The 27,080-nt window shown below is 38.1% G+C and overlaps 2 protein-coding genes across 3 annotated transcripts; both read left to right on the top strand.

Moving 5' to 3' along the window:
* The first annotated feature begins 580 nt into the window (after positions 1 to 580).
* Positions 581 to 1,531, top strand: LOC113893471 (olfactory receptor 10A7). The gene has a single exon (XM_027543448.1). The coding sequence runs from the start codon at positions 581 to 583 to the stop codon at positions 1,529 to 1,531; it is 951 nt and encodes a 316-aa protein (XP_027399249.1).
* A 21,950-nt stretch (positions 1,532 to 23,481) lies between these two features.
* On the top strand, positions 23,482 to 25,479 carry LOC113893673 (olfactory receptor 6C74). 2 transcript variants are annotated; one of them, XM_027543559.1, is made up of 2 exons: positions 23,482 to 24,380; positions 25,455 to 25,479. In XM_027543559.1, exons 1-2 carry the CDS (start codon positions 23,482 to 23,484, stop codon positions 25,477 to 25,479), a joined length of 924 nt encoding a protein of 307 aa, XP_027399360.1. The 2 variants fall into 2 exon arrangements, with proteins under 2 accessions (XP_027399360.1, XP_027399358.1); XM_027543557.1 differs by lacking the exon at positions 25,455 to 25,479 and having other exon boundaries at positions 23,482 to 24,420.
* The last annotated feature ends 1,601 nt before the right edge of the window (positions 25,480 to 27,080 follow it).

The raw sequence follows: 27,080 nt of genomic DNA on the forward strand, positions 1-27,080 counted from the left end.
AAGGTTCCCTCATATATACATATATGTGTACCTACATGTGTATATAATTTATATGTGTATATATGTATAGATGTATATATGTGTATGTATACTGGATGAAGTAGTGTATTGTATAAAATGCACTCCATTTGGTAGAAATATGTCATTTATAATCTAAGATTTAAAAAGTCAAACTAGCCCAATTTTTATCTTTTGCCTCTTGAATACCTCTTGGATATATTTTTTAAAATTATTAAGTGATTCTATTTTAGTTATTAGCTGCCCAAACTCTTTCTACTTCATCCTGAAAAATAACATGCCTCTGATGAAGAACATGAGCTGCAGACTGTCATCACTGGTGAGAGACAAACTGCACCTAGGTGACAAGCAATTAGTGGTATTCATGCAAATTATTTCTTTGCTCTGATTTAGTCTTATTGTAGACATTCTGTTTCAGAGAAATAGAATGGTAAGACAACTGAGAACAAAGATACATTTATAGATTTTATTATTATATTTGATATTATATATACATTTAAAGAATATTTTTTGATCCTTTGACACATATATTTTGATTATTAGAGAGAAACTGGTCTAAGATATGATCTGTGAAAATCACACCCAAGTGACTGAATTTATCCTTCATGGTTTTACAAACAAGCCTGAGATGCAACATTCCCTATTTGTTTTGTTCCTGGTCATCTATACAGTCACTTTGTTGGGTAACTTCCTTATTGTCACAGTTACCATTGTGGATCCTGCTCTTCAAACACCCATGTACTTCTTTCTCAGGAACTTGTCACTTCTTGAAATCTGTTTCACCTTGGTCATGGTGCCAAAGATGTTGGTAGATCTAGTATCCCCAAGGAAAAGCATCTCTTTTGTAGGCTGTGGTACCCAGATGTACTTCTTTTTCTTCTTTGGCAGCTCTGAATGTTTCCTCCTCTCTATGATGGCTTATGATCGCTTTGTAGCCATCTGTAATCCTCTCCGCTATTCAGTCATAATGAATAGGTCCCTATGTTTGTGGATGGCTGTAGGTTCTTGGCTGTCTGGTGTTCCCGTGTCTATGCTACAGACAGCTTGGTTGATGGCCCATCCTTTCTGTGGACCAAGCACCATAGACCACTTCTTTTGTGATGGTCCCCCAGTGTTGAAACTAGTCACTGAGGATACAACCATATATGAAATGCAAGCACTTGCCTCCACACTACTATTTATTATGTTTCCCTTTTCCCTCATTTTGGTCTCCTACACTCGCATTATTAAAACCATCCTGATGATGCCCTCTGCTACCGGTCGCCAGAAGGCATTCTCCACTTGTTCATCTCACCTCATTGTGGTATCCCTTTTCTATGGAACAGCCAGCTTGACCTACCTACGGCCCAAATCCAAACAGTCTCCCGAGAGCAAGAAGCTAGTATCATTGTCCTACACTGTCATCACACCGATGTTAAACCCCATCATCTACAGCCTAAGGAACAATGAAGTGAAGGGGGCAGTCAAGAGGACATTCACTCGAAAAGTCTTGCAGAAGTTAGGTGTGCTTTGAATTAAATTGTGTCAAGTTTTTCTAGACAAAGTAGGGGCACCAGAACCCATGAACAAAAGCTGTGAAGGAGTGGAAGATTTGCTCTTACTTTGTCAGGGTCACCTACTATGATGGGTGGATCTCAGTGTCTCAGTCAGAGTCCCAGTTCAGACGGGGATAACTGAGTTCCTTTATGAAGGAATTATTCAAAAATTCACAAAAAAGACCACCTGACCTGTCTCTTGAGAAACCTGTATGCAGGTCAGGAGGCAACAGTTACAACTGGACGTGGAACAACAGACTGGTTCCAAATAGGAAAAGGAGTACGTCAAGGCTGTATATTGTCACCCTGCTTATTTGACTTATATGCAGAGTACATCATGAGAAATGCTGGGCTGGAAGAAGCACAAGCTGGAATCAAGATTGCTGGGAGAAATCTCAATAACTCCAGATATGCAGATGACACCACCGTTATGGCAGAATGTGAAGAGGAATTAAAGAGCCTTTTGATGAAAGTGAAAGAGGAGAGTGAAAAAGGTGGCTTAAAGCTCAACATTCAGAAAACTAAGATCATGGCAACTGGTCCCATCACTTCATGGGAAATAGATGGGGAAACAGTGGAAACAGTGGCGGACTTTATTTTTCTGGGCTCCAAAATCACTGCAGATGGTGACTGCAGCCATGAAATTAAAAGACGCTTACTCCTTGCAAGGAAAGTTATGACCAGTTATGACAGCATATTAAAAAGCAGAGACATCACTTGCCAACAACGGTCGATCTAGTTAAGGCCATGGTTTTTCCAGTGGTCATGTATGGATGTGAGAGTTGGACTGTGAAGAAAGCTGAGCGCCGAAGAATTGATGCTTTTGAACTGTGGTGTTGGAGAAGACTCTTGAGAGTCCCTTGGACTGCAAAGAGATCCAACCAGTCCATCTTAAAGGAGATCAGTCCTGGGTGTTCATTGGAAGGACTGATGCTGAAGCTGAAACTCCAATACTTTGGCCACCTGATGCGAAGAGCTGACTCATTTGAAAAGACCCTGATGCTGGGAAAGATTGAGGGCAGGAGGAGAAGGGGTTGACAGAGGATGAGATGGTTGGATGGCATCACTGACTCGATGGACAAGGGCTTGGGTAGACTCTGGGAGTTGGTGATGGACAGGGAGGCCTGGCATGCTGCAGTTCACGGGGTCACAAAGAGTCGGACACGACTGAGCATCTGAACTCAACTGATTAACAAATTGTGGGGCAGCTCATATGATGGAAATGCTATGTCGCTTGATCTGAAAGGCAAAGAGAAGAGGTATTTACTGGAGCTTTGAAAAGAAAGAAAGTGAAGTTGTGAAGCTTTGAAAAGAAAGAAAGTGAAACCAATTTGAGACAGAGGGCAAGAGTGTCCACTGGTGCAATATAATGGAAAGCCTTCTGGAGCACAGATCAGGATGGGAAAAGTTATGGAAGGTAAACGAAAATATCTGCCACAAACCACTGTATATTCTGCATTTAATGTGATGCAAAGACTATCATGTAATGTGTTTTAAGTGAATTTTTAAAAGATAATGAAAGGTAGAGATTTGTAGTTGCCAAAAATTCATGGTGCAAATCCTTTATAAGTGTGGTGGGTTTAAATGAGGTTACTTAAAAAACTACCTTAGTTTTAATATTTGTTAACATGCTTCTGGACTTCTTTGATCATTGGCTAAATCTGCTATTAATTTGGATTAATCAGCTATTTGTTGTTGTTGTTGTTCAGTTGTTGTGTCTGACTCCTTGTGACTCCATGAATCCAGGCCTCCCTGTCCTTCACTGTATTCCAGAAGTTGCTCAAATTCATGTCCATTGAATTGGTGACACTGTCTAATCATCTCATCCTCTGCTGTTCCCTTCTCCTTTGCCTTCAATCTTTCCCAGAATAAGGATCTTTTCCAATGAGTCAGCTCTTCATATCGTAGCCAAAGTATTGGAGCTTCAGCTTCAGCATCAGTCCTTCCAATGAATATTCAGGATTGATTTCCTTTAGGATTGACTGGTTTGATCTCCTTGGAGTCTAAGGGACCCTCAGGAGTTCTCCAGCACCACAATCAGCTATTAGAATTTAAACAACAATCTTTGCTTGACAATATTGTAAGTGAAAAATAGTAAAGTTAGTAATAGCTAACATGATTTTTCAAGTCACTGCCTTTAATAAATGCACCTGCAACAAGCCAAGAGATAGATTTTCTTTTGCTTTTATTTTTTGTAAAAGAAAAATTAGGGTCAGAAAATTAATTTGAAAAGGCAAAGAGTTATGCAGAGCTGGTCCTGAGAATTTGAATTCATACTCTTTTGAATTTGAAGTCCAATATCTTAACCTCTTAAAAGTCTCTAGCACATTTTCATCATGATAAAGTCCCCACTTACATGGTAATTTGGCCTTTCAGGCATCAAAGCACCTTGGGGCAGCATAGAACAAAATGAATAATTTAATTTTTGAAAAATCTCATATTTCTACTAGCATAAGAATATATTGACTTTGAATATGCAATTCATATATAATGATAACAGTTACTCTAAGTCTTTGTTAGCCAGTGGTTTTTTTTTTTTTTTTTAATTTTACAATTTTTTTCTTTAAGCAATAACGACTCTCAATCGTTGTCAATTTTCAACAAAATTTAAAAGTCATCTCAAATTTCCAACTTTTGTTGACTATTTTAGTTTAATTGTGATTCCCTGAAGTTTGTATCCATTGAATGTAATGGGAATTTGGGGCAGGAAATATCAGTTCCTTTAAATATTTGTCTTTCAGTGGCCTTTTAATTTTTTAAGCCTAACTCAAGTATTTTATGTTACTAAGTTCAGTGACCCTCTGGCAAGACTCTATTGCAGTGGTTTACTACTAGCTTCATGTGACTCAGAAGTAAATTTTGAGATTGTTAAATCTATTGAGTAGTGCGTGTGTATGCATTTAATAAACTAGCATAGTCAAACATAAAGAAGAATGAAATAAGCAGTATAGTAAAAGAACTTATGAGAGCACCTGACACATGGTAAACACTATCTGGTTGTTTGATAACATTATTGCTGCTGCTGCTAAGTCACTTCAGTCGTGTCCGACTCTGTGCGACCCCATAGATGGCAGCCCACCAGGCTCCGCTGTCCCTGGGATTCTCCATGCAAGAACACTGGAGTGGGCTGCCATTTCCTTCTCCAGGGCATGAAAGTGAGAAGTGAAAGTGAAGATGCTCAGCGACTCTTAGAGACTAACAGAAAATATGGGATGGACCCCACATATTATAGGGTATGTTTTTGTTATGCATATATTCCCTTCTGATCGAAATGCAAATTAATTTCTTCTATAAGATGAAAGAAAAAATGTTCATAAATCGTATACCTATTGCATATTCTGTGTGATTGATAGTCTACAAGTTTTTACAGAGAATTTATAATTATTATGATTCAAATAGTTTTATTAAAATTGATAAAAGTTGCTTAACTGAAAGGAGGGGGGATGATTTGGGAGAATGGCATTAAAACATGTATAATATTAAAAAAAAAAAGAAATTCCCCCCCCAAAAAATAGATTTAATTGCAAGATGCATTACATATAAATTCAGAACTCTTCACAGCTCAAAAAGAAAAAATAATAAATAAATAAACTTTTCAGCCTCAATTTACAAGTTGATTTTTTCTGTTTTTATAAATTTTTATTTATTTATTTTGGCTGCACTGGGTCTTCACTGCTACTCACAGGCTTTCTCTAGTTGCATGAAGTGGGGATTGTTCTTCCTCGTGGTGCATGGGCTTCTCATTGTGGTGGTTTCTCTTGTTGCCTCCATGCTCTAGAGGAGCCATGGAGCATGGGCTCAGTTGCTCTACAGAATGTGGAATCTTCCTGGACCAGGGATGGAACCGCGTGTTCCCTGCATTGGCAGGCGAATTCTTATCCACTGAGCCAGCAGGGGCATTCTTTAAAGTTCCAAAAGCTAATTAATGAAGTCATTATTATATTTAGAGTTATGATTGAAAAGATTGATTTGATGACTTTTTCCTCTCAAATCAGTGGTGTCTAACATTTTCTTTACTAACAGTAATTCCTGGATTTGTGGTAGTGGTTTATTCTCTCAGTTGTGTCTGACTCTTGCAACCCCTTGGATTGTAACCCACCAGGCTCCTCTGTCCATGGGATTTCCCAGGCAAGAAAGGGGTTGCCATTTCCTTCTCCAGTGGAATCTTCTCAACCCAGGAATTGAACTGGTTCTTCTGAATTGCAGGTGGATTCTTTACTGACTGAGCTACAAGGGAAGCCCCAGGGTTTACTTTGGGCCATATATTTTTATCACTGTTACTATGATGATATCATTGACATTTTTGCAGAAAATGTTTTGCATAGAGTCCTTCCTTTGTTTTCAGTTTCATAGATGGCTTTCAAATATATGTCCCCACATTGGTATTTACAAGCAATTCTGGAAATATTTCCTTTAAATGTCCTTAACTTTGCGTATTAGAGGGTGTCCTCCAATGCCAAACCTGGTACACAAAAGAATTAGCTAGATTGGTTAGTTTGCATAGTATCCAATCCTGTTACATATATGGGAGCTGAGGTAAGAAGAAAAAGTGATCAAACATATTTCATATTTCAGTATAGCTTAAAAAGTTTGTGTGGTTTATTTCAGTGGCACTCTAGTGAAATTAATGAATCCAATCCAATGTATATCATAGTTTATATTTATATTTTAACATGAAATAAATAAAACTGTCCTAAAGGAATTTTAGATTTGGTTAAGAGGTATGACTTAAGAACAATTAGCTAGTAAAAATACAACTATATAATGATGACATAAAGCAAAATTCTTAACCTCCAAAGTCAATATTATAATAACAAATACATGCACATTTATAAACTTATTATAAATACTGATAGTGAGTTCTGTGAAAGTTCAGGTAGTACAGAGAATTAAATGTATGTAACATGGTGATTCACTGTGAAATAAAACCTACAGACTTGATAGATAATCACTAATTTGAATTCTGAACCCAATACTGAGTAAGTATTTATCTTCCATGAATTTTCATTTCTGTCCATGTTTTTGGCAAAGTCATTTGAGCTTTTATTGTGCTATTACAATTTAATATATCCAGAAAGGAGGGGGCAGGAGTTATCTATGGATCACTTAGCCTCTGGACTCCTCATTTTACGATTCTAAGGGCAAGGAAGAAACCGTCTACCATGGAGAAGAGATGAAGGCCGGATAGACCATGTTTTACCAGATTCCCTTATGGCTAGTTTGAACATAGGTAACTTAAGCTCAATTAATCATATTTTGAATTGCAATTTAACCGTGTAAAGAGATAGGACAGTAGGGATTCACATGAAGCCAGTGGCTCCCAGCGTCCAGGAACAAAGGAGACCACAGTGACTATGGCAGGTCCCCGTGTCCAGTACTCGGGGTGCAAGCTTAAGCCATGGCATTCAGATGATAGTTGTGCCACAGCAGAGTACTTATACAACTGATTCTGGAGTATAAATTTAAATTTCACAACAGTCTTGATTTTTTTTACATTTTCCTTTCCATTTCTATGCAGTAGGCTTCTAAATATGTTTTGAATGTTTCTCCTATGTAAATCATCAAAAGTCAGTTTATTTTTTAAAAATGAAAAATTCTAATGAATAAAAAATCAAATAATTCAGGAAGCAAATGTCATTTGATTGAATTTATTTATAAGTTCCATCAAAATATCTTAGAAGCCTATGAAATGAACATTTTGAAATGAGAGGCACATTTTTTTGCATATATATGTAACAATCATATATAAGAGAATTTGATTTCTCTTAAGCACTTTTTAAAATTATTATTATTTTTTTTACTTTACAATATTGTATTGGTTTTGCCATACATGAACATGCATCCACCACGGGTGTACACGTGCTCCCCATCCCAAACCCCCCTCCCACCTCCGTCCCCATACCATCCCTCTGGGTCATCCCAGTGCACCAGCCCCAAGCTTCCTGTATCCTGCATCGAACCTGGACTGGCGATTTGTTTTTTATATGATATTATACATGTTTTAATGCCATTCTCTCAAATCATCCCCCCTCCCTCTCCCACAGAGTCCAAAAGACTGTTCTATATATCTGTGTCTCTTTTGCTGTCTCACATATAGGGTTGTCGTTACCATCTTTAAATTCCATATATATTTTGATAGAATATATATGATCACTCTTGTGGACTGATTTGTGTCCCCCAAAAGATATGCTGAAGTCCTACCTTATTTGGAAATAGAGTATTTATAATCAGATGAAGATGAGGTTATAATGGATTGAAAGTGAAAGTCACTCAGTTATGTCCAACTCTTTGCAACCCCATGGACTATACAGTCCATGGACTTCTCCATGCCAGAATACTGGAGTGGGCAGTCTTTCCCTTCTCCAGGGGATCTTCCCAACCCAGGGATTGAACCCAAGTCTCCCCAAGTCTCCTGCTTTGCAGGAAGATTCTTTACCAGCTGAGCCACAAGGGAAGCTCTAATGGATTAGAGTGGGTGATAAATCCAATGACTAGTGTCATTACATAAGGAAAGATTTAGAGACACAGAGATATACAGACCTGTAAAAACACAGCCATGTGAAGATGGAGGCGGGAGCTGAAGAGATGTAGCTATATGCCAGGAACACCGGGATTGTTGGCAAGTTCCCATCCTGCTTACAGCTTGGTTTCAGACTTCTTGCCTCCTGATCTGTGAGAGAGTAAATTTCAATTATTTTAAGCCACTTCCTTTGTGGTAATTTGATTGCAAAAGCCCTAGGATGTACTAATACACATCACAGTTTTGAAAGTAATTAGGTAATTCCTCATTAACTGTGTGGTGATGAATAGACAGGTGGTCATATTCTTTAGAATGTGATTCTTCATCTCCATTGGAGAAATGCCTATTTTTTCCATCCTTTGAATCTAATCTAGACCTGTTGACTTGCTCTTGCGAAAAGAATGTGACTAAAGAAATGTTGTACTAAAGTGTAAGAGTCAAGAAACCAAGCACACATCCTCTATCTCTTGGACCATGTGATTCTCATGAGACACAAAACAAGGCTAATCTGCTGGAACAAGAAAGATATATTTAAGCAGAGCTCCTTCATCCCAACTGAAGCATTCTAGATCAGCTTATAGCCAATTGATTTCCCCAAATGTAGGAAAATCCAGACCAGATCAGCAGAACCTCCTAGCTGAACCATAGACTCATGAGAAATAACAGAAGTTTGTTGTTTTCAGACACTAAGTTTAGGAAAGATTTGTTATATAGAAATGACAAAGTGATAAAAGATGCATAACTAATTTCAGATAATGAAATTAAGAAAACATCTGTCAGAACCACCCATAACTACCACTGAAATTGTTTGTGGTGTGCAGCATGGTACAGAGAAGCTATAAATATTAGCCATTTATAGCCACTGTGTGTGCGTGCATGCTCAGTGGCTTCAATCATGTCCAACTCTTTGTGACTCTATGGACTATGGCCCAGCAGGCTTCTCTGTCCATGGGATTCTCTAGTCAAGCATCCTGAAGTGAGTTGCCATGCCCTCCTCCAGGGGATCTTCTCCCACCAGGGATTGAACCCAGGTCTCCTGCATTGCAGGTGGATTCTTTACTGCTGAGCCACCAGGGAAGCCCCCAAAGCCACTGTAGCAGAGCCTATTTCCTATACTTACCTTAATACTACGCACCTGATTTATTGAAATCTACCTCCCTTCATCTGTCTGTCTCTCTGAATATTAACTCCATCTTCAAGCTTCAAATATTTTTTCTGTCTTCTACTTGGACTCTTTTACAATCTGAGTCTGACTTTACATTGATCATGGCATGAATCATAGCTTTAGTTAGGAAATACAACAATCTCATTAACCCACAAATACTACTGTTCCTCAGTTCAGTTCAGTTCAGTTGCTCAGTAGTGTCCGGCTCTTTTTTGACCCCATGAACTGCAGCATGCCAGGCCTCCTTGTCTATCCCCAACTCCCAGAGTCCACCCAAACCCATGTCCATTGAGTCGGTGATGCCATCCAACCATCTCATCCTCTGTTGTCCCCTTCTGCTCTGATTCTTAGTATAGTCTATACTGTAAATTACTTTATAGCAAATAAAATACTCATTTACTGAGGTTTATAATAAAAAGTGATTGATAATAACTAACCATAGATAGCATTAGTGTTAGTCACTATATATTATATATTTAAAAACTGTAGATAAGAAAACAAGGGTTGCACTCTGATATTGGGTATTCATGGAAAATATGCAAAGAAACAGAATATCAAAACATCTTCCTTTATGCTTATTATATGTAATTGGAGAAATTAGAGTTGGCAGTTGATAAAAATAGGTCCTCTATCCATTTCCATCTGAATAACACTTAACTGCACAGTTGCGAAGTTGATAGTTCCCTGATAGCTCAGTTGATAAAGAATCCACCTGCAATACAAGAGACCCTGGCTGGATTTCTGGGTTGGGAAGATCCACTGGAGAAAGGATAGGCTACTCACTCCACTGTTCTTGGGCTTCCCTTGTACCTCAGCTGGTAAAGAATCTGTCTCCAATGTGGGAGACCTGGGTTCAATCCCTGTGTTGGGAAGGTCCCCTGGAGAAGGGAAAGACTGCCCACTCCTGTATTCTGGCATGGAGAATTCCATGGATGTCCACGGAGTCACAAAGAGTTGGACATGACTGAGCAACTTTCACTTTTCCTAATGAACCTATCTATTATGTGAAAGCTGGCTCAGAATAGAATAATATTAGAGCTTAACACCTATATAGCACTGACTATGTGCTTATATATCCCAGTAAACTAAAGTAAATGCTAATATAATCTCCATTTTACAGATGAGGAAACTGCAGCATAGATGTTAGAAATGTAATTGTTATTTTCTTACTCATTTTTTTATGGCAAATTCACCTATTAATCACTTCCTTGACCCACCTTTCAGCCCAAACCCTATGACCTTATCTTCTTTCATGAGTGATATCAAGCTTTCTTATTAAATAAATTTAGTTTGTTCTCTAAAAAGAAACAATGTTCAGTTCAATTCAGTCACTCAGTCATGTCGACTCTTTGCAACCCCATGAATCGCAGCACGCCAGGCCTCCCTGTCCATCACCAACTCCCGGAATTCACTCAAATAGGTCCATCGAGTCGGTGATGCCATCCAGCCATCTCATCCTCTGTCGTCCCCTTCTCCTCCTGCCCCCAATCCCTTCCAGCATCAGAGTCTTTTCCAATGAGTCAACTCTTTGCATGAGGTGGCCAAAGTATTGGAGTTTCAGCTTCAGCATCATTCCTTCCAAAGAACACCCAGGACTGATCTCCTTTAGAATGGACTGGTTGGATTTCCTTGCAGTCCAAGGGACTCTCAAGAGTCTTCTCCAACACCACAGTTCAAAAGCACCAATTCTTCGGCACTCAGCTTTCTTCATAGTCCAACTCTCACATCCATACATGACCACTGGAAAAACCATAGCCTTGACTAGACGGACCTTTGTTGGCAAAGTAATGTCCAATGTTAGCTAGTGAAAATAACAATCGTTTTCACCTCTCATCCTGCTACAGTTATGGGAAGTGGTATGGAAGGTGTCCTGAGGCATATCTTGTACTTGAGAATGTCCACATCATGATCAGAGGGCTGTAGGTTTGCTAGTTTGAGGTACTAAAATGTTTGAAGTTAGTTATTGGCAAAAAAAAAAAAAAAAAATAGATTTGAAATGTGTGTTTATGCCATAGTGCAGAAGAATTGGATGCCAGGTATTATATTAGAAATAGTGTGTGGTCAATGGGGTGGTTTTCAAAAAAGATAATTACAACATTAAAAGGAGAGAGATGTGAATATGTGAACATTAAATGTGGTACAAATGTGAACATTACATGTGGTACAAATATATGAACATTAAATGTGGTACAAATGTGAACTTTAAAATGGGAGAAAGTGAAAGTGAAGTCGCTCAGTCGTGTCCAACTCTTTGCAACCTTATGAGCAGTAGCCTGCACCAGGCTCCTCCGTCCATGGGCTTTTCTAGGCAAGAGTACTGGAGTGGGTTGCCATTTCCTTCTCCAGGGAATCTTCCTGACCCAGGGATTGAACCCAGGTCTCCTGCATTGTAGACAGACACTTTACCGTCTGAGCCACCAGGCAAGTAAAATGGGAGAAATGTGGTGCAAAACACAGGCTTGATTCAGACAGACCAATTAGGATATTACTGTAGCAGGTGGCACTAGTGGTAAAGAACCGGCCCCTCAGTGCAGGAGACACAGGAGATGCAGGTTTGATTCCTGGGTTGGGAAGATCCCCTGGAAAAGGAAATGGGAACCGACTTTAGTAATCTTGCCTGCAGAATCCCACAGACAGAGGAGCCTGGTGTGCTACAGTCCATAGCAAAGTCATACACGGCTGAAGTGACTTAGCACACACATAGCACAGCAAGTGTGTGATTTCAATTCCAGGTTATAGTAATAGAGGAAGACTGAAAATAAAAAGAAGAGTTAAAGAGAAATCACAAAGAAGGTATTTGATAATTCCTTAACTTTACAAGGCAAGAGAAAAAGAATAACAAGTGTATTTTGGAGGCTAGGAAAGTAGTGGAGTTAGTAACATATTATAGGCTTCTGTACAGGGATTTGGAGAACAGAAGATAGGGAACAGTTGGAAGGACAACACATATGATGCTTCTAATCATGGAATTTTGTATCCATTAATATCTTTATATAAAGCTAACCTACTTCTTTGGATACATATATGTGCTGTGCTAAGTCACTTCAGCTGTGTCCAACTGTTTGTGACCCTATGGACTGCAGGTTGCCAGGATCCTCTGTCCATGGGATTCTCAAGGAGAGAATACTGAGGTGGGTTGCCATGCCCTCTTCCAGGGGATCCTTCTGACCCAGGGATTGAATCCACATTTCTTATGTCTCCTTCATTGATAGTGGTGTTCTTTATTATTAGTGCCAATATATGCATGCATACTCATACATATATATACATACTCATGACTTTTTCTTTAAATGCATAATATAAACTCTGTACTGCAGGATTTTTTCTTGTTCTATTCTCATATTTATTACTCTTGTTCATGAATTGGAAGACTCAATATTGTTATGTCAGTTCAACCAAAAATTGTTTCAATGAAATTCCAATAAAAATACCTAGGAATAAACTTAACCAAGGAAGTGGTTACTATACTATACTTTGAGAGGTGTAAAAAATTTATGAAGGTATTTGAAAATGATAAAGAAGGAAAGATATCTTGTATTCTTGGATTGGAAGCATGAATAGTTTTAAGATACAATAGTTGTTAGACTACCCAAACAGTCTAAAGATTTAATGGCACTGTATCAAAATACCCCTGACATTTTCCCCAAAACTAGAACTGATACTCTTAAAATTTATATGGAACCACAGAAGATCTCAAATTGCTATATTAATCTTTAGAAAAAAAAATGAAAACTGGAAGCATAACTGTCCCACACTTTAGACTACATTAATTAAAGCAGTATGGTGGGAATTTCCTGGTAGTCCAGTGGTTGGGACTCAGCACTTTCACTGCAGGGGCCTGGGTTTGGTCCCTGGTTGGGGAACTAAGATCTGTAAGCTGCTTGGCACAGGCAAAAAAGAGAGAGAGAGAAAGAGAGAGAGAGAGAGAGAGAGAGAAAGAGAGAAAGAGAGAGAGAGAGAGAGAGAGAGAGAGAGAGAGAGAGAGAGAGAAAGTATGGCACTGGAACAAAAGAAAAAAAAAAGGACACAGAGATTAATGGCACAGAATACAGAGTCCAGAAATTAATCCACACATTTATGGTCAATTAATCTGTAATAAAGGAGGCAAGAAAATACAGTGGGCAGCTACATGTAAAAGAATGAGATTAGAACATTTCCTCACACCATATACAAAAATAAACTGAAAATGATGGGTTAAAGACCTAAATGTAAGTCCTGAAACCATAAAACTCCTAGAAGAGAACTTAGGCAGAACACTTTGATGTACGTTGTAACAATAGTTTTTTTGATCTGTCTCCTGAGCTACATATAGCGCAATATTCATCAGTTCAGTTCAGTTCAGTCTCTCAGTCGTGTCTCTTTGTGACCCCATGAAAATCGCAGCACGCCAGGCCTCGCTGTCCATCACCAAATCCTGGAGTTCACTCAAACTCACATCCATCGAGTCGGTGATGCCATCCAGCCATCTCATCCTCTGTCGTCCCCTTCTCCTCCTGCCCCCAATCCCTCCCAGCATCAGAGTCTTTTCCAATGAGTCAACTCTTCGCATGAGGTGGCCAAAGTACTGGAGTTTCAGCTTTAGCATCATTCCTTCCAAAGAACACCCAGGGCTGATCTCCTGTAGAATGGACTGCAAAGTATCATGTCTAGTAAAATTGATAACTCAACAATTATCAACCATTTTAACTTCCAGGATTTCTCAGTTAAAACATTTGAGAAATGTCTGTGTGAATAAATCTAACCAGTTTATAAATGGCAAAATACTCGTGTACAAAAACAGTAGAACTAAAGAGTTAAAGGAAATGTAGATATTTCCAAAAATAATACAATAAGGGCCATAAGAAGGTATAGAAGACTGCTGACTCTTGGGGAAATGACCAACATATTAATGACAAAAAATACCTAACCCAGGTTTCAAAAATCACTTGGATATACAAGCCTACTTCCTATGGTTTGTACAACAATAAATGAGTTGAAGGAATTACAAATCATAAATAGTACACATATTTTCCCATGTATCATAAGGAAGATGATAAAGGAAAGCATTTTTGGTTTCTGTTTCACTCAGCTTTCTTAAAGTTCTGTCCTTTTATATGATACAGATTTTGAAAGTGTAAACTCATTCCTTGGACTAAAGATAAAACAATATAATAAATATATCTGCAGGCTAATACATTTAGCAAAAAATAAGATACTTATTAAAAATAATAAATGAGATTTTCTGTGTTAAATAAATGAACACTGTTTGGTGGTTATAAGGGTTGTAAGTTAAATTCAGATACTGATGGAAAAATAAAATGTGAAAAGTATGAAGTGAAGTGAAAGTTGCTTAGTCATTTCCGACTCTTTGCGACCCCATGAACTATGCAGTCCATGGAATTCTCCAGGCCAGAATACTGGAGTGAGTAGCCCTTCCCTTCTCCAGGGGATCTTCACAACCCAGGGATTGAACCAAGGTTTCCCGCATTGCAGGCGAATTCTTTACCAACTGAGACACCAGGGAAGCCCATGAAAAGTATAAATAATTTTGTGTAGAAATATGTGTAGAAATAACATGCTGTGATGAAAGACTAAATGATTTCGTAGAGTGTAGCTAATTATTTTTTGACACTTTTGGGGATCTTCCAAATTTTATATTCCTATGTTTTGTGACTACTCTGTTGTGGTTCAGACTGTTTCATTGCCTGATCATTATGTACAGCAAAATGTGCTATCAGCTTGTACTTGGCTCCTTGAAACTGGATTACTAAATTAATCTTTTGATAATTTAGCACAGGACATAATTATTTTGATGGTATTTGGGTATCCACTTTTTCCTGTTGTATTCAGTTCAGTTCAGTCACTTAGTCGTGTCCGACTCTTTGTGACCCCATGAATGGCAGCACGCCAGGCCTCCCTGTCCATCACCAACTCCAGAGTTCACTCAGACTCACGTCCATCAAGTCGGTGATGACATCCAGCCATCTCATCCTCTGTTGTCCCCTTCTCCTCCTGCCCCCAATCCCTCCCAGGATCAGAGTCTTTTCCAATGAATCAACTCTTCGCATGAGGTGGCCAGAGTACTGGAGTTTCAGCTTCAGCATCATTCATTCCAAAGAAATCCCAGGGCTGATCTCCTTCAGAATGGACTGGTTGGATCTCCCTGCAGTCCAAGGGACTCTCAAGAGTCTTCTCCAACACCACAGTTCAAAAGCATCAATTCTTCGGTGCTCAGCTTTCTTCACAGTCCAACTCTCACATCCATACATGACCACTGGAAAAACCATGGCCTTGACTAGACAAACCTTTGTTGGCAAAGTAATCTCTCTGCTTTTCAATATGCTATCTAGGTTGGTCATAACTTGCCTTCCAAGGAGTAAGTGTCTTTTAATTTTATGGCTGCAGTCACCATCTGCAGTTATTTTGGAGCCCCCCAAAATAAAGTCTGACACTGTTTCCACTGTTTCGCCATCTATTTCCCATTAAGTGATGGGACCAGAGGCCATGATGTTCATTTTCTGAATGTTGAGTTTTAAGCCAACTTTTTCACTCTTCTCTTTCACCTTCATCAAGAGGCTTTTTAGTTCCTCTTCACTTTATGCCATAAGTGTGGTGTCATCTGCATATATGAGGTTATTGATTTTTTTCCCAGCAATCTTGATTCCAGTTTGTGCTTCTTCCAGCCCAGCATTTCTCATGATGTACTCTGCATATAAGTTAAATAAGCAGGTGACAATATACAGCCTTGATGTACTCCTTTTCCTACTTGGAACCAGTCTGTTGTTCAATGTCCAGTTCTAACTGTAGTATTGGGTTGGCCAAACATTTCATTCAGATTTTTCTACTGGATCTAACATCACAGAAATACAGACATATTGAGCCAAAATTTCAGAATCAATTATTCTGGAACTCTGGACACAAGCAAATGTTTATAACAATCAAGAAAGTGTTGAATAAAGAAAAATAAACTGAAACCATAGGAGAGGTTTGCAGCATTTTTATTTTCCCTTGTTCAGCCCCGTCTCTGGGTTTGTATTGGTCCTGGTAGTGGCAACCCTGTGTTCACTGTGTGGGACCTTGTTTACTAAGTTGAAGTAAAGTAGAACAGACCTTATTTTCACTTCTGCATTTTATGATTTTAATAGCTTAACTAATGTGTGGCTTGCTGTGATTTTCCTTATTCTAAATAACATCCATGTATGTTTCTAATTCTGAAAGAGATGGGAATATCACACCACCTGATCTGCCTCTTGAGAAATTTGTATGCAGGTCAGGAACCAACAGTTAGAACTGGACATGAGACAACAGACTGGTTCCAAATAGGAAAAGGAGTTTGTCAAGGCTGTATATTGTCACCCTGTTTATTTAACTTATATGCAGATTACATCATGAGAAACGCTGGACTGGAAGAAACACAAGCTGTAATCAAGATTGCCGGGAGAAATATCAATAACCTCAGATATGCAGATGACACCACCCTTATGGCAGAAAGTGAAGAGGAACTCAAAAGCCTCTTGATGGAAGTGAAAGTGGAGAGTGAAAAAGTTGGCTTAAAGCTCAACATTCAGAAAACAAAGATCATGGCATCCGGTCCCACCACTTCATGGGAAACAGATGGGGAAACAGTGTCAGACTTTATTTTTCTGGGCTCCAAAATCATTGCTGATGGTGACTGCAGCCATAAAATTAAAAGACACTTACTCCTTGGAAGGCAAGTTATGACCAACCTAGATAGCATATTGAAAAGCAGAGAGATTACTTTGCCAACAAAGGTTTGTCTAGTCAAGGCTATGGTTTTTCCTGTGGTCATGTATGGATGTGAGAGTTGGACTGTGAAGAAGGCTGAGCGCCGAAGAATTGATGCTTTTGAACTGTGGTGTTGGAGAAGACTCTTGAGAGTCCCTTGGACTGCAAGGAGGTCCAACCAGTCCATTCTGAAGGAGATCAGCCCTGGGATTTCTTTGGAACGAATGATGCTAAAGCTGAAACTCCAGTACTTTGGCCACCTCATGTGAAGAGTTGATTCATTGGAAAAGACTCTGATGCTGGGAGCAATTGGGGGCAGGAGGAGAAGGGGACGACAGAGGATGAGATGGCTGGATGGCATCACTGACTCGATGGACGTGAGTCTGAGTGAACTCCGGGAGTTGGTGATGGACAGGGAGGCCTGGCATGCTGCGATTCATGGGGTAGCAAAGAGTCGGACATGATTGAGCGACTGATCTGATCTGATCTGATGTTTCTAATTCCATATTTATAAATTTTGGTCTCATAATTTTTTATTGTGGCCTTAAAGAGTGTCACTATATTAGGAAGTTCAAATATCCCCCAAACATGTAACTACACTTGGAAAGAGGAGAAAGGTAAAAGTACTCTTCATGTATATGGGAAACAGGCATTTCTATACAAGAGTTGTACATCGAACCTAGAAACAATCCATGCTGACATGGCTGCGAGCAAAAAGTGTTCCAGAACAGGTGATGCTGAGGAAAGAGAAAATGAAGATGGATGCTTGCCTAATGTATCTGTTATTTTTGAGGATATAGTCGCACTTCTGGATTCTGGCCTGAGTTGGGAATACTGAAAAATATGTAAATACTTATGCAATTATTTTAATGTAAATTGATCCCTGTGGATACAAAATATTGTTAAATAGAGAAAAAGCATGTAGACAAAGATGTTGCTCAGCTTGAAAAATAATTTCATTGTCAAAATAGTGTAAATTATGATAAAACTTGTGATCACTATAAAAGTATGAAAAATATAATAAAAATGAGAAATATTAATAGAAATTATTTTTGTGGTGGTGATTTAGTCTCTACATTGTCTCAGACTCTTTGCAACCCCATGGGCTGTAGCCTGCCAGGCTCCTCTGTCCATGGGATTACCCAGGCAAGAATACTGGGAAGTCTCCTCGGTTTGTCTCCTGCATTGCAAGTAGATTATTTACCCACTGAGCCATTGGGGAAGCCAACAAGAATACTGGAGTGAGTTTCCATTTCCTTCTCCAGGGCATGTTCCCAACCCAAGGAAGGAGTAAGGATATAAGAAAATAAATAACTAATTTTTAATACTAGAAATCCAATAGCCTAAACTGAAAATGTCATTTAAGAAATAGTAATAAATATCGAAGGGGACAAAAACTGACACTGTAAGTATCTAGAGAATAAGAGTTAACGATAGGTGAGGGATGAAGCAGGAGGCTACTAATTTTCATTGGCAGGGTTCCAGAATTTTTCACTTTTTGAACTTTGCATATATACATATATCTTTAATTTTTTTAAAAAAGCAATTTTATTAAAGTAGTACTCAGGTTGAAAAAGTAACACAATAATTAAACTACTTTTAAATACTTTTAAATTTGTATTTATTTATTTGGCTGTACCAAGTCTTAGTTATGGCACGTGGGATCTTTGATTTTTGTTGCAGCATGCAAACACTTGGTTGTACCATGTGAACTTATTTACTTATTTTTTTTGAAGCATAGGTCATTACAGAGTATTGAGTAGAATTCCCTGTGCCATCTCCTCTAAATTCTCCCCGTTCTTACTGCCCAGACTTCCTGTTGCTATGCTTGGTCATATTTAGTGAATTTGCCTTATTTCTTGTTCTGTTCTATCTTTACCAAAATTTTAGAATAAACTTCATCAGCTCTCCTATCAAGATAATTCTGTTTTTAACTCATCACCTATATTTATTCAGTTGCTACTTAGTACCAGGGTCATTTCAGATCCTAAAATTTTATGGATGAAAAATATAATAGACAAGGTTCTACTATGATGCAACTGGAATTTTGTAGGAGAACCAGATTTAAAAAGTGAAGAAATGACATGTAGAAATAAATATTGATAGAATTATAAACAATAAGTCTATACATAAAATCCATGAGAAGAGAAATGTCTCCTCACAAATGGTCACTGTGCAAATTGACTTTTTTATGGAGATATATTGGGTTGCCCAAAAAGTGAATTCAGGCTTTTCCATGAAAATGTTAAGGAAAAATCTGAATGAACTTTGTGGCCAACCCAAAATAATCTGAGGTTGGAGTTTGGTGATGGAGTGAGAGCAGAGATGGGGAGAGAGGTGACAAAGAGCTCGAGAATGAAATATAAAAAGAAAAGAGTGGAAGAACATGAAGATAGGACAGGAAGGAAGTGAGGAGTTATACCAAGGATTCTTTGCTGGTCCCTGGTACCTTGCCATTCAATTATGTTTCAGGACATAATTTTAGCAATGATGTGAGATAATATGAATTAAATTTTAAAGGACATATTTTTATCTTTTCTATAGAAAATGGATTGGATGAGGGAAGGAAGCAAAGATTATTTAGACATCTCCTAAAAGGAGAAGATTATTAAGGCTATTAATTAAGACTAGGTGGAAGGTAGTGGTTTATTGGGTTAGAATGGTGGCAGTTGTAGCAGCAGAGAAGGCAATGGCACCCCACTCCAGTACTCTTGCCTGGAAAATCCCATGGACGGAGCGCCTGGTGGGCTGTAGTCCATGGGGTCTCAACTGAGTGACTTCACTTTCACTTTCACTTGCATGCATTGGAGAAGGAAATGGCAACCCACTCTAATGTTGCCTGGAGAATCCCAGGGACGGGGGAGCCTCGTGGGCTGCCATCTATGGGGTCACAGACATGACTGAAGCGACTTAGCAGCAGTTGTAGCAAACACTGTCTTCTAATTACAAAATGTTTCCTGCTGGACTGAAAATTAGATAGGTGCCTTTCACTTTTCTTCTTCTTTTGTTTTTAATGTATAGTTGTCATGGACATGTAGGGTAACTTAGTATTATTATTTTTTTAATTCCTATGGTTTGCAACTTATGACAATGAGAAGTGAAAGTGTAGTCCCTCAGTTGTGTCCAACTCTTTGTGACCCCAAGGGCTGTAGCCCACCAGGCTCCTCTGTCCATGGGATTCTCCAGGCAAGAATACTGGAGTGGGTTGCCATTCCCTTCTCCAGGCAATCTTCCCAACCCAGGGACTGAACCCTTGTCTTCCACATTGCAAGTAGGTTCTTTATCATCTGAGCCACCAGGGAAGCCCTCTTACAACTTAGAGCTGCCTTAAAAAAAAAAAAAAAAGTGTTTTTGTCTTGTTCTATATGGAGCTTATGGATTATAATTTCTCCATTCAGTCATTTTTCAGATAGTCTTAACATCTTGTGCAGTGTTCTCCAGGGAAAACTTTCCTTTAAAAAAATATTTTAAATCAGTTAATCCTCTTGAGACACATGACATACTGCTTAAAAAAGGATGATACCTATAATCTTAAAGCTACAAAATAAACAACTGGGCTTTCCATGTAAGACAGAACCATTTCAATATAAAAAGGAGCCTGAAATCTTCTCCTTTTATTCATTTTTTCTTAACTGCTTAAAAAAAGAAAAAACTATTTGTTTTGCTCTAATCTTGAAAAATATGCTCCAAGTTAAATAAAACATAAATTGGAGAATATTTCCTATCTTGAAAAAATGAGAAGAAATGAAACTGAGTTTCTTACTGTGACAGAATCCTTGAATTTACACATTTGAGTGCATATTACTGAAGCTAACGTTGTTTGGATAAGAATGAAAAATAAAACTATGGGTTAAAGCAAAATATAAAAACATGGTGGATAGGCAACATTAGAAATTCCCTCTATCCTGGAACTCATGTCAAAAGAAGAAACTCAAGAATGAATTGCTACTAAAGACATTAAGGTTTGGGGGAAAAGTCCGTTTTTATTTTAATTATAATAACTTTATTGCATGAAACTGGAAGAAATATTCAATCCCTGTTTATCAGTTGAAATAGGATGGCATGCAGTTAGAAATATTTTTCTTTCACAAATAAACATTAAATTGACTTTTAAAATTTACACTGAAGGCATTAATTGTTCTATTGTAATAAAAAATCTTTGAACCTTTCATTTCCTAGAATCTGGCTTTCAGTAGATATTCTTCTCAGTATTAAACAGAATCTCAGAAATGCTCTTTACTAAATGAATGCTGTTTACCTCAGATAATTGTAAATGCGTGTTCCTTTAGTGCACAGAGTCAGTGTAAATAATGTGGATTATGACACTGGACTGAACTTGGGAAATTATTTTTGTATTTATCAAGCAGTCGTATTGAATTTAATAGAATTTAAGCCTTTCAGGAGCTGTCTAATTTTAATATTATAAGAGAATCTCTCATCTTGTACCTGTAAATTGTCAAAGCAGTTACGGAAGCCCTTGGGACTGTGTGCTTGTGCTTAGTCGCTCAGTAGTGTCCGACTCTTTGCAAACCCTTGGTCAGTAGCCCACCAGGCTTCTCTGTCCGTGGGGATTCTCCAGGCAAGAATACTAGAGTGGGTTGCCATGCCATCCTCCAGGGGATCTTCCCAACCCAGGGACTGAACCCAGGTCTCCTGCATTGCAGGCCGATTCTTTACCAGCTGAGCTACCAGGGAAGTCTCCCTGGGACTGTAATAGTAGTTAAACAATGACTATTTTACTTTTACCCAGCAAGAATTTATTTGAGGAATTAGGAAGAAAATAATGTTGTAATGGAGTTTAGAATACTTGTTTAGAATGTTGTAATTTAAGGTTAGGCTAGTGTGTGTGCCTAGTTGCTTAGCTGTGTCGACTCTTTGTGACTCCATGGACTGCAGCCTGCCAGGCTCCTCTGTACATGGGATTCCCTAGGAAGGATACTGGAGTGGGTTGCCATTTCCTTCTCTAGAAGATCTTCCTGACCCAGACATGGAAGCTGGGTCTCCTGCATTGCAGGAAGATTCTATACCATTTGAGCCACCAGGGAAGCCCCTACAAAATAGAGCAACCATTTATGAATCTACCTCTGACAAAATACCCTGGCAGTTTATATAGCTCATCACAATTTATTGATATTTGCCTATACATTTCACCTTTAAAATAGACTAACTTTATATTTCTAAAATCTCACTGAGTATAAATTTTACTTACAATATAAACACATTTAGAAAAAAGGATCCATTGAAGAGGATAGAAAACAAAGGAGGTAAAAGAAGAAAGACAAAAATTTTAGTTGCATTGTATTCATTTATAATCATTTGAGATGTTTGCATATTAAGTCTACAATTGGAATATAGAAATATAATAGGGATAAAATAGTTTCAGAGATGACATAATATTATGCTTAAGGAAAATATTTTCATTCTCTAGAAAGAATTGATGATACACTTTAGTGGTGATGAATGTAAGATGTAAGGATGATTTTGAAGAAGATTAAAAAAATAAGAAAACAAGATGGAGAACAGAATTTCAAATTGTCATGTATTGAACCAGAAAGAAATGAGGTTAGAGGTGAATAAATAAGAAGTGGCTCCCATGGCAAGAGGGGGAGACACATGGAGCAGTGATGCACCAGGCATGTCTAGATAATCTTTTATTGTTTTAAATACCTTATTCGAGAACCTTGTTCATTACTGCAGATATTTAGTAAGGTGTGCTATATAACACACTCCATTCAGGATGATATACTTTGTATCTGCTTGAGTGAATATCAGAAAAAAGAGCACAGCCAGAGTGAGTAAGATGAAAGTAAATTCTAATCTTCAGGTAGAGTGGAAAAAGCAGAACTAAAAGTTGCCATGAGGATTTAAATATTGAAGTGTACAGAAGTTTGGTAAAAGTAATTCCCACTTTATATAGGCTAGGGATATTTAGGTCAAGTTATGTTAATTTTTAAAGGTGAAAATTTCACCTCAGGTGAAATCTGACTTCCAGAAGTATAAAGTTTACCTTAAACTGTAATAAACACAAAAAGAGATGTTTGGCAGAGTAGAATTAATCATCTTCCTGTAAATTGAAGATAATGACATTTAACCTTTCTTAAGTAAATGGCTTTCTGAAGATCTTTGGAGGCTCTGTGTAGCTTTAGAATCTGTGACCCAAGAAGATAGTTCCATCACTTTGTATTTTCATTTGTATAAACATAAATGATTCTTTTAATAAAGAAAGAAGAAGAAAGTTATGTAAATAATGCAATGTATACTAAATAGATTGGAAACTTTGAAAATACAGAATATACAATTTAAGATACAATTTTTTTCTTTTCTATTTTTATATGATTATCAATGTACTATGTTTTCCTTTGGGAACACATGAATTTATGACACTTGAGGAAACAAACAAAAAAACCTCATGAATTGCACTCAGTGAAATTTTGAATAAAGATTATATGAGTACATTTTTATAGGCTGTTATTCCTTTTTGATTCTTCTTTCTTACTTTTTTTAAATAGAAGTCAGCGATGAGAAACCACACAACAGTGACAACCTTTATTCTTCTTGGACTAAGCAATGACCCACAATTACAGGTGGCTATTTTTCTTCTCCTTTTTTTCACTTACTTATTGAGCGTCACTGGAAATCTAATCATCATCATCCTTACCCTGCTAGATTCACACCTCAAGACACCTATGTATTTCTTTCTTCGAAATTTCTCATTTTTAGAAATCTTATTCACAACTGTCTGCATCCCCAAATTTCTTGTCAGTATGGCAACAGGTGATAAGACCATTTCTTACAACAATTGTGCAGCACAGCTGTTTTTTACTATTCTCTTGGGTGCAACCGAATTTTTTCTTCTGGCTGCCATGTCCTATGACCGCTACGTGGCCATCTGCAAACCCCTGCATTACATGACCATCATGAGTGACAGAGTGTGCAACTTACTGGTCTTTGCGTCATGGTTGGCTGGTTTCATAATAATTTTTCCACCACTCCTTGTGGGTCTCCAGCTTGATTTCTGTGCAGCCAACACTGTAGATCATTTCGTCTGTGATGTATCTCCTATATTACAACTCTCTTGCACAGACACAGAAAAAGTAGAAATAATGATGCTTCTCTCAGCCATTTTAACTCTCCTGGTTACTCTGGTGTTAGTGATTTTCTCCTACACAAACATCATTAGGACTATTCTGAAGATACCTTCTTCTCAAAAGAGGAGGAAAGCCTTTTCTACATGTTCTTCTCACATGGTGGTTGTGTCCATTTCTTATGGAAGTTGCATCTTCATGTATGTGAAACCCTCTGCCAAGCAAAGAGTGTCTTTAAATAAAGGGATAGCTCTGCTCAGTACTTCTGTTGCCCCCATGTTGAATCCTTTTATTTATACACTGAGAAACAGACAAGTGAAATATGCTTTTAAGCTCATGATCAAAAATATTGAGGCTTTCTTAATGAAGTGAACAACATTAGTGACATTCTTGAGTTTATAAGTAAAATAAATCAACAAGTGTGAAGTGTGTTGTACATCTCTTCTATTTGTGTTTTACATAATATTACTATCTTCTGTGACTTACAATGTTCATTGTGACTTGCCTAAAAATCCCAGTCTAACTTTCACTTCTATTTTCTCCTCGTGCTCAGATCACATATACATTTCTTAATATGATCATATTCATTTGCCTTTTGATTTGGTGACTCTGTTGATTTCCTTTAAAAATTCCCTCAGAGGAAGATAAAGTGAGACTTCAATTTTCCATGTTCCTTTCCACCATTCAGAAATTTAGAGATTCAGTTTGGTGTATGTTCTATGCAGAGTTTAGTACCCCACCTAGATTTGATCACCTAATCAGCTTTTCTGTAGTGGATTCCAAGTTTGAATTCTGAATAGAAATTTGGAACAAACCAATTTAATGCATTTCTTAAACTACACACATTGATAGTTTCAAATTTTCAACCAGGCTTGGACTACTGGTATATGTTTAGAAACAGATTGAAGGAAATCTAGAGATGTTATGGCATTATGCCTTGCAATAACCAGATAAATTATTGCTAATATTAACTAATTATTTACAATGGCCAGGTTTGTGAAATGTACTAGCCTGCATCTTGAAAACAGCATAAGACATGTATTATCATGCTCACTTACGAATAACAATCTGTAGCCTATTTAAAGCTTAAGTAACTCGCTGGATTAGAATAATTAATATTGTGAAAGTGACCATAGTACCCAGATTCAGTGATTCCCTATTAAAAAAGATCAGTTTTCATTCCAGTCCCAAACAAAGGCAATGCCAAAGAGTGTTTAAACTACTACACAATTGCACTCATTTCACATCCTAGCATGTAATGCTCAAAACCCTTCAAGCTAGGTTTCAATAGTAGGTGAACTGAGAAGTTCCATATGTACAGGCTGGATTTAGAAAAGGCAGAGGAACCAGGGATCAAATTGCCAACAGCCATTGGATCATAGAAAAAGCAATGGAATTTCAGAAAGACATCTGCTTCATCAAATATGCTAAAGCCTTTGACTGTGTGGATCACAACAAACTGTGGAAAATTCTGAAAAGAGATGGGAATAGCAGACCACCTAACCTGCCTCCTGAAAAACCTGTACTCAGGTCAAGAAGCAATAGTTAGAACTAGGCATGGAGCAACCAACTGTTTCAAAATCGGGAAAGGAGTACATCAAGGCTGTATATTGTCACCCTACTTATTTAACTATTATGCAGAGTTCATCATGCGAATGATGGGCTGAATCAATCACAAGCTGGAATCAAGATTGCCAGAAGAAATATCAATAACCTTAGATATGCAGATAACATCACCCTTATGGCAGAAAGTGAAGAAGAACTAAAGAGCCTCTTGATGAAGGTGAAAGAAGAGAGTGAAAAGCTGGCTTAAAGCTCAACAGTCAAAACACTAATATCATGTCATTGGATCCTATCACTTCATGGCAAATAGATGGGGAAAACAATGGAAACAGTGAGAGACTTTATTTTCTTGCACTCCAAAATCATTGAGGATGGTGACTGCAGCCATCAAATTAAAAGACGCTTATTCCTTGGGAGAAAAGCTATGAAAACCCAGACAGTGTATTAAAAAGCAGAGACATCACTTTGCTGACAAAGGTCCATCTAATCAAAGCTATGGTTTTTCCAGTAGCATGTACGGATGTGAGAGTTGGACCATAAAGAATGCTGAGCACTAAAGAACTGATGTTTTCAAACTGTGTAGTGGAGAAGACTCTTGAGAGACCCTTAGACAGCAAGCTCAAACCAGTCAATCTTAAAGGAAATCAACCCTGAATATTCTTTGGAAGGACTGATGCTGAAGTTAAGTTCCAATACTTTGGCTACTTGATGCCAAGCATTGGAAAAGACCCTGATGCTGGGAAAGACTGAGGGCACAGGGAGAAAGGGGCAGCAGAGGATAAGTTGGTTGGATGGCATCATCAACTCAATGGACATGAGTTTGAGCAAACTCCGGGAGATAATGAAGGACAGAAACCTGGCATGCTGCAATCCATGGGGTCATGAAGAGTTGAACATGACTGAGCAATTGAAAGACAGAATCAAAATATCCATATTTTTCACAGAACTAGGACAACTAATCTTAACATTTATATAGACCCCAAATAGACCCATAATTGCAAAATGATCCTGAGAAAAAGATCAAAGCTGGAAGTATAACTGTTCCATATTTCAGACAATACTTCGAAGCCACAGTGATGAAAACAATGTGCTATGGACACAAAAACAGACACGTAGATCAATGGAACAGAATAAAGAGCCCAGAAATACACTAACCCATCTATGGGCAGTTAGTTGACAACAAAGGAAGGAAGAGGGCTTCTCAGATAACACTGGTGGTAAAAGACTTGCTTGCCAATGCAGGAGACATAAGAGATGATGGTTCTATCCTGGGTTTGGGAAGTTCCCCTGGAGGAGGGCATGACAACCCACTCCAGTATTCTTGCCTGGAAAATTCCATGGACAGAGGAGCCTGGTGGACTACAGTCTGTGGAGTCACAAAGAGTTGGGTGTCACTGAAGTGACTAAGACTGCAGACATGCATGCACAAAGGAAGGAAGAAGGTACAATGGAGAAATGACCATCTCTTC

This window comes from Bos indicus x Bos taurus, chromosome 5 (assembly GCF_003369695.1).
Source record: "Bos indicus x Bos taurus breed Angus x Brahman F1 hybrid chromosome 5, Bos_hybrid_MaternalHap_v2.0, whole genome shotgun sequence".
Taxonomy (NCBI): Eukaryota; Metazoa; Chordata; class Mammalia; order Artiodactyla; family Bovidae; genus Bos; species Bos indicus x Bos taurus.